The sequence below is a fragment of the Triturus cristatus genome, chromosome 8, assembly GCF_964204655.1.
Source record: "Triturus cristatus chromosome 8, aTriCri1.1, whole genome shotgun sequence".
Taxonomy (NCBI): Eukaryota; Metazoa; Chordata; class Amphibia; order Caudata; family Salamandridae; genus Triturus; species Triturus cristatus.
This window is the reverse complement of record NC_140591.1, coordinates 411912044-411933672: the sequence shown is the minus strand read 5'-3', so window position 1 is coordinate 411933672 and position 21629 is coordinate 411912044. Positions and strand designations below refer to the sequence as shown.

Here is a 21629-nt window from a genome sequence, read left to right as displayed (position 1 = left end):
ACACTGAACAAACTTCAGAGAATTCAAAACATAGCCGCCCGGATTCTCATTAAGACCTCTGCCAGAGACTCGGCCAAACCAGCATTGAAACTCCTCCACTGGCTTCCTATAAGGGAGAGAGTTAAATTTAAGGCCTTGTGCCTAGCTCACAAATTGTTACAAAATCAAGGCCCTCCCATTCTTAGAAAATTTATCAAACCCTATAAATCCTGCAGATCCCTCAGATCGGACACGGAGAATTTCATCAGCGCCCCCAGAATCAGGAAGGCACGCACAGGTGGAAGGCGGTTCACAGTCCATACCGCAAGCCTCTGGAATGCACTCCCCCGCGACCTTAGAACTGAACCACATTACCTTTGCTTCAGGAAGCGGTTGAAAACTTATCTTTTTCCCCAATGATCCCTTCCCATCCGAACCACTGTATCCCCGTCCCATCCCTCACCCCCCCTCCTTCCGGCCCCCCTTGTCAGGTTTAGGGTAGGGTTCTTAGCGCTGGGATACCTTCGGGTGACTACGCGCTCTACAAGAGTTTTTAATAATAATAATAATAATAATAAGTGTAACATTGATTGTTTTTGAATATTATTACATGGACAGAAGGAAAGATCGAGGTTGGCAGAAAAACCAGTAGGGAATGACAATAGATATTTCATTGTGTCTGTCCTTAACCTGAAAAATAAACCCCTTTCCCAGCAACCAACTGGTTTTAAAAGGTATTTGGGCATGGCTGGGGGCGCATGCTCAATTTGCATATATCTAGCGACCGAGGATTTATTACGCTCAGTGGCTATTCTTGTTTCTTTATAAGAAGCGTAAAATGATTTTTCCAGGGTTTTAATACTGGTAGAGCTATGATCTAGAGGGTTTAAAAATAAATATTCCAGATTCAAGCTATTTAAACTTTTACGAACTCCTGCCAGCCACGGTATGTCCATCCCTCTGTCACATTTTAAACAATCCAAAATTATCTCCCTAGTCAATTGTGCGGCCGAATCTTTCCTATTATTAGTCATTTGCCTTTTTCAGGATATTTAGTATTTATGTTTTCACACTTGTCAAATTTTGTTTTATTCCTGTTTAAAGTTAAATATCGTTAAGTATACATTTGTAGAACACATCTGTAACATCCAGATTTGGAAGTGCTGGCACAAATACTGATTTAAAATGTACTCCACACTTCCCCCCCACTATCTTTTACCAAAAGCAGCTATTTACAATCAAAGATGTCAACTTGGCACTAGACTGTGTGACTGGGGGGAGAGCCCCAGGTATGGATGGTATACCAGCTGACGTGTTTTTAAGTGACAGATTATCTTGGTGTCAGTATTTTCAATGGTTGGCTAATTCTGTGGCTACGGGTGCGCCCATTCCTACCTCATGGAAAGGTGCGGAAATAATTCCGGTTTATAAAAAAGGTGACAAATCACTACCTAGCAACTATAGACCTATCAGTCTAATAGACTCAGCCCAAATACTTATAGGTCGCTTAGTGCAAAATAAACTGCAATCTTGGGTAGAAGAAAATGACATTTTGTCCCCGTACCAAGCTGCTTTCGACCCTGCACTAGCTCAGTTGACCAGGTTTTTTATTTTCTTGCACTTTATTGGAGGAACGTGACCTTGAACAATGGGACTCTTTACGCGGTCTTTATAGACCTGAAATCAGCCTTTGACCTAGTCCCTCGTTCCAAACTTTGGAGGGTTCTTGCTGAAGCAGGGATGGCGCCGGAACTGTTAACGTTACTCGTCCGCCTGCACGAGAACAACTACGCAAGAATTAGGTGGGGGACACAGGGTGAGGTGACCGACTCATTTCCTGTCGAGCGTGGTGTCCGACAGGGGTGCGTTCTGGCACCCACGCTGTTTTCAATATTCATCAACGGCATAGTAGACCATCTTAGCAGTTCCCCCACGGATGCTCCGGTATTTGCAGGGGCTCGCGTACCAGTCCTCATGTTTGCGGACGACACGCTGATAGTTTCCAGGACACCGAGTGGGTTGCAGAAGGCAATAAACGCATTTGGAGATTTCTGCGAAGCACGTGGACTCGAGATAAACACTTCTAAAACTAAATTTATGTCCCTGAACCCACGGAAAACTTTCAAAGGTGTAATTAAGTTTAACGGTATCCCACTAGAACAGGTTGAGGCATTTACGTACCCAGGAATATCTCTCCAGAGCAATATGAGCTGGAAAAGTCATATCGATATGGCTGCTTTAAAATTCCATCAGTTGGCGGGCGCAATTGCTTCTAAGCATAAACTTTCCTTAACCAAGCCTATTACTCCTGCCTTAGAAATTTACAACATGAAAGTCATAAGTGCCTCTTTCTATGGCTCGGAACTGTGGGGTTTCACTAACTTGCAACAATTAAGATTGGCAGAGAACAAGTTCTTACGCTGCTTAGCAGGGGTTCCCCAAAGTACACCAACTGTCCCGCTCGCATATGACTTGGGCAGGAAAAAAATAGAGGACATAGCACGGCTACGTCCCCTACTTTATTGGAGACGGATTATGTCAACCCCCGAATTAGCCCATTATGCTACCGCCCTGAAGGACATCATCAGGGTAGACCGCTTCCATTCCATCCTATGGCTAAAGGAAATCAGGAGCCTGTTACTAAAGCTGGAACTAGACTACCTATGGGATGTCCCAAATGGCTCAAGCTTCCCACCAAAGTCTACTATTAAAAAAATGTACTGGGATTTGATTTTAATGTCTGCTAACAGTTCTGGTCCAAACGCTAAGTTAACTGATCGTTTTCTCGATATTAAACCCACACCATCTTGTGAAGCCTACTGGGATATTATAGAAAGGGTCTCCGATAGAAAATTGTATTTTCAGTTTAGAATTGGGACTCTCCCTGTAAAAGCGTTTACCTCTAAATGGTCACCTATCCAGGACAACAAGTGTCACTGTTGTAAAGATCTGATTGAGGATATTTGTCATCTGCTGTTCGTATGCCCTCTGTACACCAGCCCCCGACTTAAGTGGTTAAAACCAGTGTGCACAAACATGGGGACACGTAGTTGTAAAGAGGCCTTAAGAATACTTGAATCAGACTGTACACCCTGTATGGCAATTGCTGTCGCAAAATTTTTAGGGTGGGCCTGGATTATACGCTTTCGCACTTTAAAGCCTTCAGTACCTATCAATGAACCTCTGACACCGATTAATGTATAATGATACATTTTAAGAATCATGTTTATATCTGAAATGTTTTAATTTATTGTTGTTGATAGTTTTAACCTTGTAATCGACAGCATCATGGTTTAATGAGTTTTTAACAATAATGATTTTTATCTAGTAGTATTTATAGTATGGGTTAGGATGTTTACATGCTTTTATGACTTGCTGTCGAATAAAGCTTTGAGAAAGTAATCCATTATCAGGTGATTTTATGTATTATGTATTTAGATATCTTGTTGTTCTTCTAAGTTACTATCATGATATGTCTGTAGTGGTTTTCTCCAATTGTTCACCTGTTGATTCACTTGTGTTTGCAGCTGAGAAACATAAGTACATCCTTAGATCTCTTTGAACTATTTCCAAATATTGTTTTAAAGGTGGCTTCAAAGCATTTGGCAGATTCTTTTATAATCAGTTTTTTGTTATAGTTTTAAGAATACATTATTAACTCCTATAGGTTTAATGTTATGCCATGCCTTAAATTGCAAGGTGAGTAACTCCTAACATGATGTCCTATCTTATAGTTCATTGGCATTGACAGCCATTATAGACTGTTCATCATTTAAGTCTGCTAACTGAATGCTACTAAAGCAAAGCATGCTTGCTCATATTAGTTGGTTCTGCATCAAACTCAAGCCATTGTGAAAATTGAAGTATGTTTTCTTACCACTAATTAAATATTATAATAGACAGTAAGCCCTGGACTACCCAAAGCTTCTTCAGAGCTTTGTTTCAGCTTGCTTGCGTCTAACTGAAACAAATTTTAGAATGACTAAAACTATTTCTCCCCAAAAGTGGAATGATTGTCTATGGGTTTCGTTTTTTGCATTTTCTGTGTATTGATGTTCTGATGTAAGGATACATCTCTTTTACTCCAAAGACCTGTCTCCTGTCATTGCCATTGATTCTGATGGCTGGTTAGAGTGGCCTGAACTGTCTTGATATTGGTGTTCAAAGCCACCTGGGCCCTTGATTGAGCAGGGCAAGATGAGGTAAATACAGAGCCTTGAATTCCACTCTACGCTTTACCTGCAGCCAGTGCAATAGGCTATGGAACACTTAGGATATGTGATCCTAAGTGTTCAGTTACAAAATGGCTCTGGTTGCCTTCCTGGGATCATTGTTAGCTTTTAACTCCTTACTACTGACTGTCCTGCTCATGGAGGCACATCAGCCATCTTCCATCCTTTGAGCTATTCTGAGGAGATTATTTTCATGCTCCATGTGGTTGAATGGCTAGACACTATTTACATATAGACCATTAGGGGTAACAGGTTGAGGGGCGAAAGAAAAGGTTCCAAAATCTAATGAATGTGTGTGTACATGTTTTTCATTATCAGAAGGTAATTTGTGTACGTGTTCGGAAATGGTTGATAAGGCTGCAAATGTTCATTAGAATTTTTGCATAAGGCACCGTTGGCAACATTGTATTGTACCAGGTTTCAGGTTGTAAGGCCAAAAAAGCAAGATTTAAGAAAGGGTTAAAGGATAGGCAAAATATTTACCCAGTGAAGGTGAATCTCTTTTGAAATTTTGTAAAGACACTTACTTTTCCCCTGAGCTTAAGCTAGAGTCGCAATTTTCTTTTTGTATCACTTTTGGTTACCTTGAGTCTTTTTGTGCCATGATTATATATAACTAAAACATCCAATCAGTATAACCGGAGATATTCCATATTGATGTTTTAGGTAGCTATAGCACCTAAAAGCACAAAGTGCCACTCATGCTCATCTGCTCATTCTAGACTGGGAGAAAGTCACAAGGTTAGACCAACCATGATGGGGCAGGGGCTGGATACAGGGACCAGGTTAGTTCACAGAGTTCAAATGCCAACAAAAACCAATTCAGAAAACAGGAGGGTTGGAGGCAAAACGTTTGGGGGAAGACCACACCAACGAGGCCTGGTCTAACACCCGGTTTAATAGAATACAAATAAGTGACCCTTTGCAGGTGGTTAGTTGACACTAATTAATTAATTGCATCCTTTTTGTCCATGTCAGGGGTTTGCAATTAAGGCATAAGAGCTCATCTTGAAGTATTCTGCAGGAATAATTCCAGCCGGGAGGATGATTGGCATCCAGCGTAATGGATTGTGAAATGGACTGAGGAAAATGTGAAACAGCCTTTTTGCATACTTTGTTATTCAGTGTACTCTATCCTTTTAGATAAAGTGTGGGTTTGTAATGCTAACATCCCCAAAGGAATAACATACTGCTGTTTGTTGTATTCTTTTTTTTTTAGAGATTTGAGCTTCAGGATACTAGCACTTCTCCTGTTCCACACAAGATTTTGCAAGTTGAAAGACTACCTGATAGTGAGATCCTGCAGGCTGCTGTAAAAGTACAAATTGGGGAGAAAGAAAATTCCATCCAGGTAATAATATTTTCATTGTTGAAACATTTTTGTACTGTGGTATCTCTGAGCAGTAGCAGCACCCCTCCCCCGCGCCTTGAGACCCTCACGGGTGAGTAGTGCGCTTTACAAATGTTCTGATTGATTGTGTTACATTTTAAGAGACCAGTGATGGACTGTTGTATTGTATTGAAGCATTTATTTAGTGAATACTACCCCTATGTGGCTCTTATCCACACGGATCGCAGTCTACACTATGTAGGTGTGTGGAGGGAGGTGCATTGTCTTAGCTTTTAAACTAAGTTGAAAATCTTCCCATGTCATGCATGCGGACCACTAAGGTGCGGTTATCCTGTTATGTGATGTGGAGCTTTGCGGTGTGATGGATGAGGAAATGTGAGAGATAGGCATGCATCAGTATAATTTGTGGTATGCTGGCATCAGTGATTAGCTATGCTGGTCCCTTTATTGCGTTAGTAATTTTACTTTAGATTCTCAATTGCATTTTCTATGCTGGTTGTCGCTTCACACCCTGATCTTATGGGTTTAGGGGAGGTAACAGGTGTGGAGAAGAAGAGTCTGGGAACCAGACAGCTGTCTAGTTAGATGGCATTATATATAGTTCTCCTTTATTTGATTGCCATAATGAGATGTTATTTATTGAGATTTACCAGGATACCCTGTTTTTGCAAATATTCATAGTGATAACAGCATAATTTTGTTCAGGGTATGTGATTATTCGGGAGCTGCAGGGCGACTATGTTTAAGTCCTCCAGTACAAAAATACCATAGGGTAAAATAGGGTCAGGTAATGGAGTATTCCTGCTAAACTAATATTTTAACACATAGATACTCCTGGTCAAAGTGTGCTGGAACAGTTTTTTTTCTTTTTTGGACGATGGATGCCCCCACCTACAGTGAGATAGAATGCTTCATTATAAGGTCCTCCTCACTTTATGAAGGATGCTTCAGAGGGAAGCTCCTATGAGGATATAATAGGAGGGGATCCCCTATGAAAGTGCATTGTGTGAGGTGTAAAAAAAAGTGCTGAGATAGCTTAGAAAGGAAGTGGTTAAAGTTGCTTCTTTTAGGTCTAAAGTTTAATTGTTGACCCTACAGGGCAGAGTTCAAAGGCAACAGGGAGCAACAATTCATCCAAAGAGAGTGATCAACATGTTTCTGCCTGAATTGTGCTCTCTGGTTAGTCCTCCGTTAACTAGTAATGTGTGGCAGATCTTTCGAGCCTTTGCAGACCCCTTTGGATGGTAGTGAGTGGTTAGTTGGGTGGGCTGATACTGCTTGCATCTGTGGCCTCCAATTGCCAGCAAGGTTCCCCACGCCCTTCGTACATTATGCGCCTGCCCTGTTGAAGATGAGGGATCAGGTGGTGAATCGATAAATAGTCTCATATAGAATACCTCTATCCTTTTTTATTTGTTAGTTTCAGGTGTTGTCATTTCTTTAGCACTAGTCCTCTAAACAAATAGCCTTCTCATATAAACGTAAGTGCATGATTTAATTACTGAGAAAGCACCTGTGCTGGAACATTTTCCTAGCTGATCGGTAACTGACCAACACCCAAATTGTATGGGTTCATTTCAGTTTTGCTGAAAACTCTCTTCCGCAGTGTACCCTTTGTAAATCATATGGCTATAACTATTATCTCCAGCAAAGGTTGAAAATACTTAAACTTTGTCAAGCTCTTTATTATTTCTCAAGTGCTGTTTGGGCAACAAGATAAGAACTCTTTACATGAAAAGTTTACAGAAAATATTTAGAATTTTTATTTTGGCCTAATGCGGCACCCGCAATAAGGAGCGTTACTGGAGCAACTGTTGGATGTCTTGTTTGTTTTATCCCTGACCCAGCAACGGCTTGCATTGGGCACCGGTAAAGGTTATTTTTCCTCCCTGTCGTTGTTCAAGACAGGTTTCACAAAGATTTGCAACATGTGTTTAGCCCCTTAACCCTTTGTGATTCCACTGTGGGATTTCATTTTGGGCCTCACCTTCCTCCCACTCTTGAACCAATGCACAACTGTCCACTTAGTCTCCTTACTCTGAAGACTGTGTACCTGGTTGTGGTAACTTTGACTCATCACATCAGTGACCTGCAAGCTATCTCGGTATAGCCACTTTACACTACCTTGTTTTGGGATAAAGTGGTTATAAGGACCTGGGTGGCCTTTTGGCCAAAGGTTGTGATTTCTTTTCATGTTGAGTATACAAAACAGTGATGGATGGAATGCTTAAATTAATCTCAGCCACTGTTAATCACATGGTGCCGCATCCCAATCCATTGTGTTATTTTGCACACCATGCCATCTCAGTTTGGACCCAGCTTTATGCAAATCAGTCTTCACTCTGATTCCTAAGTGCCCGAATCGCCAAGCCAAGCCCTCCCTGAAGTGAAACACAAGCAACCCAGGACTGGTTTCGCCCTAATTATGGGCTCATCTGCCAGGCTCAGCTTTGTTCAAGTGACATAGTGTGACATAGTGTGTACGGGACCCATGCATGGGCATACCCATCCCAATTATCGCTACATAATAAGTATACAAAACAGTAATGGATGGAATGCTTGAACTAATCACAGCGACTAGTAATCACTCGGGCCGCATCCCAATCCATCGTTATTTTGCACACCAATGCCACATCTGTTGATGAGGGCCAAACTGGTCCTGGGTCGCTTGCATTCTAGCTCAGGGAGGACCTGCAGAGGTTCTATTCCATCGCCATTCCGGAAACACTGTGGTAATGATGGTCGGAAGCCAAACTTGAGTAGAAAGCCGTTCACTTTGAAGTGTCGAAGACCAAAACCACCCTGAGCTCCTGGCATGAAGCCACCCCTCCGTCAGATCTCCCAATCATCAGTGTTTCTTCAAACACCTCATTCCATAGAATGTTAGCTCCACACCAGCCTTCAACGATAAGTGGCACGAGGTGGTGTGGAGCTACCAAGAATACTACAAACTCCTGCACCCATGCCCTCTTCTCACTATCAGCTGATGGACTATCTCTCCTTGCTCTATCAGGAAGTACTGGCTTTTTTTGCCAAAGGAGCCATTGAGAGCGTGTCCATATCAGAATTAGGTCATGGTTGCTATTTCCATTATTTTCTGGTGCCCAAGAAGGACGGAGTCCTCTGTCTTATCTTAGACCTGCACCTTCTCAACCTCTTCCTGAAGAAAGAGAAATTCAAGATGCTCATGTTAGTTCAGGTCCTGTCTGCACTCAGCTCGTCGAGACTGAATGGTAGCGCTGGACGTGCAGAATGCCTGTTTTCACATTCCTGATCTGCCTGCCACAGGCACCATCTGCGCTTCACGGTGGGCCACAAGCATTTTCAGTTTGCTGTGCTTTCCTTTGGCCTGACCAGCACTCCTTGGGTGTTCACCAAGGGGATGGTGGTGTTGCAGCACATCTGCAGAGGTCATGCGTTCCAATCTTCCCTTACCTTTGTCATGTGTTCGGTTCATGGCCCATTGTGGTTTTCCCTAGGTTGGCCTAACTGCACGATACAGGCTGCATTTGTTATGTGCATGTTACTATATAAACACGTTTGTTTTTGTGCCACATTGCATTTTCACAAAGAACTTGTAGCTGTCTTTACGTTATTTTCTTTCCTGGGATTTAATCTGAACACAGCAGACAAGGTCAAACAACTGTGTCCCTTATTAGTCACTAGCACCTAGACACAACACATGAGTGCAGCTGTTTTTTTGTGCTCATATGCACCTTGTCATGTAGGTATGCACAGCAATGTAATTGATATAGAGAGAGAGAGAGACTTTCTTAGAGGAGATCAAGGCTGTGCCTAAGATGTAGAACGTCCATCTTTGTAAGCTAAGGTACGGGGTCCGCTATAAATCCCAGAGACCTTTGTTATATGATCATTCCGCTTCTGTAGAAGCGGAGGGGGTTAGGCTTAACTGTCTTATAATGACAGGGCTTTTCATAATATATGGTTTAGTGACTATGCTGACGATATTTTTATTAAGCATTTCTTTTCTGATTGTGGCACGAACACTGCATTCTAGAGCACAATAGTTAAATAAACATTTTAAACTTTCTTCGTATCTCTGGTATATCTGACTGTGGACGAGTACGAGTGTGAAAACGGAACGGGGTGTCCTGTTACCGCGATCCCTGAGAGGGTCGGTGTGCTGTGTTCTGGGGTGTCAATTCACTTGTCTCTCTGGGTATTGTTAGGAGGGCAAGTGAGGAACTATAGCTAGTCAAACTTGGTTCATTGGTACTGAGGTGGTATGGTGACGCAGTCCCTACCTACTAATGTCCTATGGTCCCAAGCATAGTTCTGTTCCTTAGCAGAATCCCTGCAACACCTCGATGATTGGCTGTTGAAGGTGGGTTCGCCCGAGCCAGTCGTCTCCCACCTCCAGACTATGGCGGACCTCCTGCACTCGCTGGGGTTCACTATCAACACCTGACTCATTCTCAGACTTACTTCCTTTGATCGGAGCAGTTCTGCACACAGTTCAGTTTCGGTTCTATCCTCCCTAACGGCAAGTCCAGGATATTCAGGCTATGATTCAGATGGTTCAACCTCTGTCCTGGATTTCAGTGAGACTGACCCTGAGGCTGTTGCGCCTCATGGACTCCTACATCTTGCTTGTAACACTTTCCCATTGGCATTTGTGTGCTCTGCGGTGGGACCTGAAGTCTCGGTGGGCACTGCATCAGGGCAACGTCTTCGACATGGTCCAGAGCTCGAAGGGACTGCAAAAAACCTGCAGTGGTGGCTGACAAACTGCATTTGGGTTAGCAGCAAACCTCTCTCCCTTCCCCACCCAGCTCTGACTAGTGGCAGCTGCTTCACATTAACCTGCTGGATCAGCGGGCTATCTGACTGGCATTGAAAGCCTTTCTTCTTTCAATCAAGGTACATCTAATTTCAGGTGTCCCGGACAACACCATCACCACCACAATGTGGTACTGCAACAAACAGAGTGGGTGGGGTCATGGATCCTGTGTCAAGAGGCCCTGCCTATCTGGACATGGCTGGTACGCCAGGGCATTTCCCTGGTTGTTCAACACGTCAGGCTCTCTGAATGCCAGAGCAGACAAACACAGCCGTTGATGCATAGTGGATCACAAATGTCATCTTCTTCCATATGTGGTGCAAGGTCTCTTCAGAGATTGGGGAGAACCTTGGTTAGATCTGTTCACAACCGCTGAGAATGAGCAATGTCAGCAGTTTTGTTCACGGATTTTCCAAGGCGGCTCTTGCTCAGAGACCCTTTTCATCTAGATTGGAGCTCAGGCCTGCTGTACGCCTTTCTGCCAATACCACTCCTGCCAGAGTTCTCAAGAAGATCAGAAAAATACAGGCTTAAATCATTCTTCTAGCCCTGGGTTGGACATGGAGAGTTTGGTTTCCCAAACTCCTTAGCATGAGCATCGGTCCTCTGATAAGCTGTCCCTTCAGGAGGATCTTCTCTAGCAGCAGCAGGGCTGGGTCTTGCACCCATACCGGCACACCCTTAACCTTCATGCATGGAGATTGAGCGGCAGCAGTTGAGAGCCTTCGACCTTCCTCCCGAAGTCTGTGAAGTTATTCGGGCAGCCATGCATCCGCCACCCAAGATGGTATACGCTTGTTATTGGGATTGGTTTGTAACATGGTGTGCATCCAAGAACATTGATCCTCTTTCTACACCCTTAGCCCAAATGTATTGTTTGTTCTTTCTCTGGCCCAGCAGGGCTTTGCTCTGGGCATTGTTAAAGGTTGTCAGCCATCTCGGCTTTCTTGTGGTTGTCGGACAAACCTTCCTTGTTCAAGTCACCTGTTCTGACTAGGGGCCAGATGTACAACCCTTCTTTGTGGCCGCAAACAGGAGATCGGCCCGTTTACGACTGCAAAAAGGTTCCATGCATGTACAAATGCTATTTTGCGAGTCAGTGACTCGCAAGATAGCATTTGCGACTCTCGCTATTGGGAAGGGGCGCCCCTTCCTAATAGCGAGTCACCAAGCCATGTACTGTTGTTTTGCGACCGCATTTGCAGCCTTAAAACACTCGCAGTTTACCATCTACTTCAAGTAGGTGGTAAACCACTCGCAAACGGGAAGAAGTCCCCAGGGGACCCCTTTCCCGTTTGTGAATGGGTGCGTCAATATTTTTTAAGAGCAGGCAGAGGTACCAGAGACCACTGCCTGCCCTTAAAAAATGAAACTGAAAAGTTTCATTTTCCTTTTATTTCAAAGTATTTTTATTGATAAATTCAAACACAAAACTTCGTACATTGGCATTGAATATATCAGCATTACGACCATTTGATTGTGTACATAAATTCAAAAAACACCTTTACAAGAAATTGGCATATTAGTGGTGCAAGGTATCACATTGGACTTCCGCTATATCAGGTAGTGGTATAGCAGGTCATAAGCTATTGATGGGTAGACCATATGAGCTCAGTCACTCAGTTCCGATTCTGAGGTCTCACGCGGGGGGTCACATATATTCCCTCTGTATGCATTCCACCCTCCCCATACCTGGGTCCACTTTTTGGGGCAGCCTCTATGGATGTACACTGTTTTTTCAACAACCATTGTAGTGTCCATGTCTCTACACCATTGGGCGAGGGTAGGAGCCTGCCTAGAACCCCATCTTTGGGCTATGTTGCGCTTCGCCAACAGGAGTCCCAGTGTCACCCAGAGTTGCGCCACGCGGCTACATTTTCCTTTTTTAAATGCAGCCCGTTTTTCATTAAGGAAAACGGGCTGAATTTAAAATGCTTTATTTAAAAGCAGTCCCAGACATGGTGGTCTGCTGACCCCAGCAGGCCACCATCCCTGGGAGCACTAGCCATACTCAATGGGGTCGAAAATTGTGGGAGCCTCATTAATATGCATGAGGCATGCAATTTTCGACCCCATTGGGAATTGCAAATAGTGTCTGAGACACTGTTGTACATTAAATTTAGCGAGTCGCAAATTGCGAGTCACAATTTTGCGCAATTTGAGACTCGAAAAACTTAATGGTCGTACATCTGGCCCTAGATTTCTTAAGAGACTCAAGCATCTGTTTCCCCCCCAAAGACGATTTACCATGCCCTATGCAACCTCATTATGGTCTTAACCTTCCTCATGTGCGCACCCTTTGAGCAACTGCACAATTGCCCACTGTGAGTATTAACCATCAAAACGGCTTTTCTAATAGACATAACAACTGCAAGGAGGGTCAGCCAGCTGCAGGCACTCTGTCCACCCTCCCTACCTGACATCCTATCCAAACAAACTGGTTCTGAGAACTCATGCTTTCTTCCTGTCAATGGTGGTGACACCTTTCCATGTAGCTCAAAATTTTACTAGGCCTATTTTTTTGCTCCACCTCACCCTTTTAAAGAAGAGGAGAGACTCCACCATTTTGAGCCAAAAAGTGCGTTGTCGTTCTACATTGATGAAACCAAAGAGTTCTGGGTGGATGACCAACTGTTTGTTGGGAATGTCGGGGCAAAGAAAGGAAAGGCTGTGCAGAAATGGACCATCTCACAATAAATAGTGCTCTGCATAAAGATCTGCTACGCATTTGCCAAAAAGCAAGCCCCTGAGGGTTTGCGTGCTCATTCCACTAGAGCGAAAGTCTCAACCATTGCATTTGCTCACGGAGTTCCTGTCCCGAACGTCTGTCAGGCAGCAATGTTGACGTCCTTACATGTTCACCAAGCACTAGTGCCTGGACTGTCAGGGCTGTAATGACAGGCACTTTGCCCATTCGGTCCTACAGGACTTGTTGGTATAATCTGTTTGCAGACCAACCTCCAGGGAGGTATTGCTTGGGTAGCTATTCTAAGATAAGCAATCTGCTTATCTAACCGAACCTCCCATCATTCCCACTCTGAGAACTGATTTCTGCATAGAGTCATGCTCTTGATGCCCATAGTGATGCACACAAGTCCATCAGCATTCTTCGCAGCTCCACGCTTCTAGCGTGGAGAAGTCACGAAAATAAACACTTCCAGCGGGGACTTTGCCGACATGGAGCTGACCAGTGCCACCTACTGGTATGCTGGGGCACTGCACAAGCATTACCGGATCCAGTCTGACACCTGGGGATCATTCTGAGATCAGGAATCTGCGACTAGATAGTCTCTACCAGGAAAAGTATAAGTGAAAGTGAGTAACTTATTCTTTAGTTTAATTTTGCTCTCCTCTACAGCGAAAACCACTGAAAGGATTTCCATCAACATGGGCACGAAATAGAACTTTCAGAAAGTGTTTGTCGTTTGATTTAGTCTAAGATGTTACAGTTTGAAAAAGGTGTCGGGCGTCTAAGGGTTCATTTTATATAAATATGCGCTGTTAAGCTCATGAGCAGGAAACTCAAGTTGTGCCAAACACATTTACAGTTTTTTAGATGAAATTGACAGATGAAGATCTTCAATATTTTTGGCTAGGTGATAAGTTTATTTTAGGTTGCAACCCATAAAACTGCATTCAGATATAATAAAAAAATGTATCAAATGATATCAGACGCATACCATAATTTTCAAAACATAAAAAAGCAACACTGATTATGCAGGCAGCCATCGTGTAATGTGAGAACGAAAATACCACGGGTCTTGAGGAGTTAGATTTCACTAAACCCAGTGCCGACTTCGAGTTCCAAATACCCAAACTCCTCAGCAAATCCCAGAGCAATGTGGTCCCAGGGATGGGATATTGGACAGAACAGAAATCGCATCTTTATTTCCACCCAGTCGGGATAATTGTAATAATGTTTTGTCTGGCCAGCCGACTTACCCTAGTTATAGGCAGGGCCACTGAAAATATTTAATTTTGCTGCAGCTGCATTTTCTGCATAAATTTGCGTTTGCCACATTTGTTACACATTCTATCATCTGATAGATAATCTGCAGATTTTGAAAAACATTATTGTTTCTAGCTCACATGGATCAAACATTACCAAAGAAGTGATGACACATGTTGCTATGCAGTGGCAGGCCCTTCGCAAACGTTGACTGGTCAGTTTTCTGTATTTGAATGTTAAACTGGTCAAACAAGGCGGAACCTTTGTTCAGATAGTATTAACGTGTATGAAAATGTCAAAAGAATGAATTAATACTATTACAAAAGGTGCCACATTTAGGTGCATAATTCTCTTTTTCTTGCTGCATAATATAGAAACCTTGACATATAATTCGGTCCTCCCGTACCGCATAATTTCAGTGTCCCTGATTATAGGTTAAACATTTCGCCTACCCAACGTTTAACATTCCATCATCATCATAAACTTGATTTCATCACCAAGATCTTAAAAGTACATCACAAATAAATATTTCACGTAAACATACATAAAACATGATAGACATGGGTTACAGAAACATATGTGCAGCACACATAGGGAGCTCGCAGGGAACCCCACATGAGATACAAATCAAATCGCATTACCAGCAGAAGAAAATATGAGGAAAATGCCCCATCCTGGGCCTATTCCATAACTTAATGTAGCAGATGAGTTAAAAACAACACCCACCTTTCAATCAAAATATATATTGGGTTCATGGAAAGTCGAGGCAGCTTACAAGATGTTTCGGTATTAAGTGCCCTGTACCATAATTGCTTGTTTCAATCAATAACGCAGGCCTTTCAGACATTGGCAATATCCATGAGACAATTTCAATATAAAGCGGCCGTTCAATTACAGTTTGAATTGATCAATTACATTTGGCTTAGACACAAACTGTATTTAAGATCTCTGAGAGACCATAGCAGCATACATTACATCGATCAGTATAAAGTGACCCTGCAGGTACAGCTTGTTTCAGTCAAGGAGCTGTTTCAATATCCCCGGGTCATTGTTCCATTACGTTTCTGACGCTAAAAAGCTGTAAAATATACATATACATTCAAATGATCTAAGTATAAAGTGCCCGTGCAGTTGCATCATCAATACGTCATAGACCGCAGGAAGAGATCTAATAAAACAGCGCCGGCTCAGAGCGACTCGTGTTCATCCCTCCAACACATTAGTTAAGGCACTTGCGTTGCAAAGAGTGTTCATAAAGTCCAGAGAGAACAGCAGCAGCATACACTAAATTGTCTCTTTGTGAGGTAACCCATGGAATGACAACATAGATCAGTTAATGACCTGGGGAGGGAAACTACAGGCTATCATCCCACTTAATTTCGCTGACTAAAGCACATGCACTTAGGGACATCGCTATTAAGCGTGAACATCCATCGATCACTTTCTTTGGGTACACTTAGATCGCCTAATCTAAAAGGCCATCAGGAATTTGGCCATAGCAAAGACATCTACTCTACCGTATCAGTGCTAAGTATCCTAAAGGCTTCCAAGTACCGCCTGGTACCCATGTTCCTGCATAGGGGCGCTAACCACTTTGCCCGTAGGTTATAATAGCCTGGACAAAAAAATATAATATGGATCATTGTTTCGGGCACCCTTAGGCATATGGGGCAGATGCCGTCAGCTGCTTCATTCACTTCCAATTGCTACAAAACATTGTAGTGGGAAGTGTTCTATATCTGAATTGGAGATACACATACACGACTGCTGCCAACACAGGACTTACCTTCTTCTAATTGGGTTCAAATTTGGGTACGTATTTGCGAGTTGAAAAGCGCTGCCTAGGTTCCCTTGGAGGATTTTTGCAGGCCGTTTCTCTTATAACGATAATTTATACATGAATTTGAGCTCAGATGCTGTGCCCAGGGTAATATAATCGGAGAAGACAATAAAAAGGTACATTTATCTGCCCCGGAAAGGCACGAACTTACCTGAACCAGTGGAGGGACCTGCGGAGTTCGAATGTAATACAGGGCTTCCCTATAGAGGCTTGGTCCGGCATCCCTCATACTGTGACCGAGGGCAGGAGCTGTCTTAGTCTAGCTAGTCACAGGATCCTTAATGCCAGAGTTTAAAAAAAAAACTATGGAGCTAGGTATAGGAAATCTAAGTGGTAGTACCAAACGGTGTTTTCGTAAATTATTTTTACAAAAGAATGACGGTGTTACATTGGTTTAACTCCAGATTTCTGCCCCATAGAGTGAAGTGTTCTAAAACTGCGTTTTCTGCACATCGAAGGCAGGGATATCATTCATCTACCCTACTCCTTCGAAAAGTGTTCAGGTTACACCATGCTTTGTGCAGGTTCTTTGACATCAATATGCGTTTTTTCAATTTTTCGTGCCCCAATAACGTGAGGTCATGCACTAGTTCAAGAGGTAAGCTGTCCAACTTAAAATTACTCTTAATGCCCTCGTGGTCTAAAAACCATCTAGTTATTAGTTTATTAGTGTTGTTGACTAGTCCTTTTGAGCCACAGAATTCTTCACATTTGTTTACTAGATTCTGTTGGTCACATAGCATCTTTAAGATCAATAGAGCGTTGTCTGCACATACGGGTTGCAATCTTAGACCCTCCCAGCACTGGGGCATCATTGCTGCATGAGCTCACCCCCTCTTCCACGTGGGTGATGTACAAAGAAAATACGAGCGGATTCAAAACGCCTCTGTTCGCAGGAAAACGCTTTGTGGTTTCCCCAGCAGCTCTCCAGTGTACTATGGGAAAAATTGTTAATGCAACCATACCAAAATATTCAAGGCGCGAGATGGAATGTCTGTAGGATGTAATATCCTCTGAAGGAGTTGACTCGGGATATTGTGTAAGATGGTCTGAAGATCCACAGACACCCCATACAGCAGCTACTTCTTGAAAAATGTCTGCAGTAAATGGAACCTAGACACCTTGTCTATGGCGCTTTTTCTTTCTAAAACCTGCCTGACAATGTGATAAGATGTTGTTACCAACCCAAGTTTCCAGTCTGGTTTTTAATGCAATTGTAAACATTTTTGGACGTTATAATTTTTTTTTACATGCTTACATATTTTTACATTTTCACAGTTTTTACTTGCTATCTTGACATTCACACATTCATCAAAACTCGTGAGTTTTGTGTCTTTAGAAAGGATTCACACAGAAAAAGGGATTCTTAGTGAACGGGTCTGGGGAACAAAGTGAAGTAGGCAGGTACCCAGAGGTGTGTAGAAATTGTACAAAAAGGAGAAAATGCATTTAGTGGACAGTAAAAGTATTAATTCCCAAAAATTTGAAGTCATGCTGATGTCATTTTGCATTTGGAAACAAGCACCGTTTTCCCAAGCGCGCAAGTTTTGGTGAATTTGTGAGTCTCACTAAGACAAAATAAAATGTGAATACACATATGAGCTATTGTAAGCAAGGTTAAAGTACAGATAGATTGGGGGTAGATGAAGAAAGTTACAGGTCAATCACTGACTTAAAAAAATGAAATTACTTTTCATACAGAATCAGTGAGTGAATAAATGAAAAATTGCAAGCTAGGACTGGCAATTGGCGAATTTGAAAAAGAAAGATTAATTCACATGCCTCCACAGATAGTGCTATAAATAAACAATGATATCCACTGGCTGGAAAACGGAGAATCTCACTTCTGCGTAAAGTACTTGAATACATTTAGCAATGTTCCTGCTCTTAGTCTGATTTATTTAATCATGTTTTGCGCCATTGAGTGGAAAACCATTAGATACGAGAGCCAGTCTTGTGACACGGACAGGTCTACTTTTAGTATGAGTCCGGGTATCGATGGGTACAATGTCTATGTGTAGCCATTGTAAACACTTTTGTGCTAATGGACACCCCACGTATACCCAGAGATGTACATTTGGCCGGGTTGTGATTTGTTTTAGAGCAGAATGGGATCACATTTAGGAGTATTCTAGTAAAATTACATTATTTATTTAAATCCATGCTGGTCAAATGATTGGAGATTGTGGAAATGATTGTTTCTTTCCTTGTGTCTTTGAGGTCCCAGCTGGAACTAGGCCACCACGACCAAATTCAGGCTCATCAACTTTCATCAAGACCGTCAGTCACGAGCAGCTATTAGCTGAGATGGTGCATTCCCATATGGTTAAGGATTTATGTTTGATTGGTGGAAAGGTAAGAAGGATAGGATACATTAGCAGTTAACTATATTTTCCTCTCTTCTCTGCATTCCTTGAATGTATTTCTCTTTTTTACAGGGTTGTGGAAAATCTGTCATTGCCAAAGAGTTTGCGGAGATGCTACAATATGAAATAGAACCTATTATGCTGTATCAGGTACACATTTTATATACAAAGCTGTTGGATGATTGTGAAAGGATGGCACTCTTGGAAATTATGCAATGATTTAGTTGAACATCGAAATAATGATGAAATAGAAGGCGCGGTCACAGATTTAAGTAACACATTGTTAGAACCCATGTGGGGCTTTGCTAATGCAAACTTTGCTGGATACCAGACGCCTGTACCATAAGGTGTTTTAACACAACCATACTCCCAGAATTACACATTTCTGTCTTTGTAAGTGGAGTGGAAAACATATGCAGTATCATCTGTTGATGGCTAGTAGGCACTCATTTGTGGTGGCCTTGAGGTTTTATTCAAGGCGGCTAAGGGTGTCAGGATTTGCTTAGCGCAATCCGCCTGCCAGTATTATTTAACTGACTCTGGGGCACATGCAGGACACATCCGCGCTGTCTTGAATTTTTTCCTTGAACGCACACCAACTGCAGTGTGTACGTGGAGCACCGCGCTGAGTTGTACTGACTCTTTGTATTACTTCTTGCAAGGAAGGATGACTCATCTGCATCATAAGGGTGACTGCTTCTCCATGCTTTATTTGTTCCTGTTACTTTGTAACATTTTAGTTTGTGGTACTTGGTTAATCTTCACTAGACCAAAATATTTTAATTTACCATATTAATGCACTGTTGGTGTTTCAGTAGAATATTCTCCCATTGAAAGAAATAGCATGGTACTGTTTTTGTAATTACCTGGTGGTCATTGACGGTAGCAGATTTGACCATAAAACACTTTGTACTTCATTCACTTGTTGTCGTAGGTCCTGGGATCTTTCATGTTTTCTAAGCATTGCAAAATCGTGAGGTTTAGGTGGAGGTTAAAGATATTGCTGACCGAACACAAGGGCATTTCATAGATTGATAAACAATATTATTCAACCACACAAAGCTGGATGAGTTTTTTTCACATGTTTTTGGAACCCTATTAATGTCTATGGCAGCAGAGAGGGCTCTGGCATTACCATGTGAGTTTGGTGTACGTTAGAGTCCAAGTAGGGGTTCACGGTGCCAATAAAGAATTTAGCAATAGTTGCTTCTTATTAAGAAATCCTTCACAGAAAGCAAGTTTGGATATTGCCAAAGGTGTGGAAGATCATTTGTGTCTGTCTAATAGTTGAATCAGTTATTTACAATTGTAATGCTGTGTCAAAGGATCTGGGTCACAATAGTATGACTAAAATTACGAAAGGTAGAGTTTGCGATCTAATGCTTTCTGAAAGTTACTTTTGTTGCCAATGTGGATCACAATTTTCCTCTGCCAACAGCCAAACTCATCTTGTGTTAGTCAAGGCAGAGTTGGTCATTTGACCAAAGCATGCATCAACAGTAACAGAGAGCATGTGTATTGATCAGTAATCTGATATAACCAAGTTGGTATGGAACATTGAAGCCTATGTAGGGACGGTAGACGGGGCATCTTGTAAATCTCCTTTGTGTTGCATACCGATTGATAGGGGAACACGTGAATCCTTGGCTGATTCTGGCTCTCCCTTCATGCTTATTTCAGAATCTTGTTTGGGAAAAAATTGATACCACAAGTGCATTTGCATGTGCAATGGGCATTAAGCCAGCTGTGATGCGGTGGCTGTACTGATATGCTTGGATATTTTGTAGCTCACATAAAAGTCAACATGTCCTGACAATGTCCAGAAGAGCAAATTTCTCTACAAACCAGAGAAGGTATTCAGAGTATTTTGGAAAAGAAAAAGGGTGTTTTCCAGGGCGAAAAGGGATGCATGGATGTCGAATATGTCAGCATCTGTACGGAGTGCAACATGTCTCGTGAGGTGAGGCCTCACGGTGTACCAGTATGGCGCTTACAACTATAATTTTTCCTGAAGAAACATTGTAACAGTTCTCATAGAACTTTATGTGGCTCCTTAAAATTTTGTTTTCAATTATTATGTACAGGATAGTACTTAATTATTATTTTGTATAATGGGTAAAGCACTATTGGGCAATTTAGTTTTATGAATCAATTCTTTTTATTTTTTATTTTGTGTAAGTAGGACAAATACCTGCCTCCAGCCAGCCGCCGGTAGAGAATACAATTAGGGGAGCAAAATAAAGGATAAACCAAACATTTCGCCTCCCTCCTCCTCTCCTTTCTCTTGCTCGATCCACAATAGATTCTTTTGGGAATTACAATAAAATTAGTATTCACGAGCTTCATATGTCCTGCCCGTTAATTATGGCCCTTCCTCAACCACCACTTCTTTTCTACGTTTGTGCCAGTTCCTCTGCAATTCATTATTAGATCTGAATTAACAGGGCAGCTGTCCACTGGTGTTATGTAGCTGATTCTTTAAAATATACATAAAGGGGTCTTTGGCTCCACCTAGATAAGTAGTACTGTATCACCTCCTGCTGTTGGGTATTTGGCATATCATTTTAGCTTCCGGCTTCAGTTGGAAATGATGAAGGGCTATTTTGCATCTGAAAAGTACATTTGGTCATTACGTTGTTTGTCACATTCAAGTATTTCTTTCTTTTATGCTGTATAGAATGCAGTCCTTATTTGCTAATTTTTCCTAGCACCGGCAAGGCCAATAGGACACATTTTATTGTGATAAACAGCAACCGGTATAAACTGCATTTATGAATGCCTGTGTTTACATGTGCTGGCTTGTTGGATTTATTGGCTTTGTCAATGCGTGTTTACAAGATGTGTTTGCTTGTGAGGGTTTACCTTTTTTTATTATAACAGATAGAGGTATGCACTTTGTTACACAGTGTATGGTGGTTGCTTTGTGTCACTTACTTGGCAATGGCCTGGAGGAGCTCATAAATAGTGGAAACGAGTACACACGTCTGTTGCTATCAGGTTGGAGGCTGTGTTTTCTTGAGAGAACGCTTTTCGGCTTGTACGCCGTACAGTACAGCATGTTTCCCTCCTTTGAGATGTTGCAAACGGTTATCAGTGTCACTTCCTGCTGGC

The 21629-nt window shown here is 42.2% G+C and overlaps 1 protein-coding gene across 1 annotated transcript in view; it reads left to right on the top strand.

Moving 5' to 3' along the window:
* The window catches only part of VWA8 (von Willebrand factor A domain containing 8), a 1291603-nt gene that overhangs the window by 364400 nt on the left and 905574 nt on the right, over nt 1-21629 (top strand). Inside the window, exons 10-12 of the mRNA XM_085621802.1 lie at nt 5431-5562; nt 18373-18507; nt 18591-18668. Coding sequence (XP_085477928.1) covers nt 5431-5562; nt 18373-18507; nt 18591-18668 — 345 coding nt within the window. The remainder of the gene's footprint in view (nt 1-5430; nt 5563-18372; nt 18508-18590; nt 18669-21629) is intronic.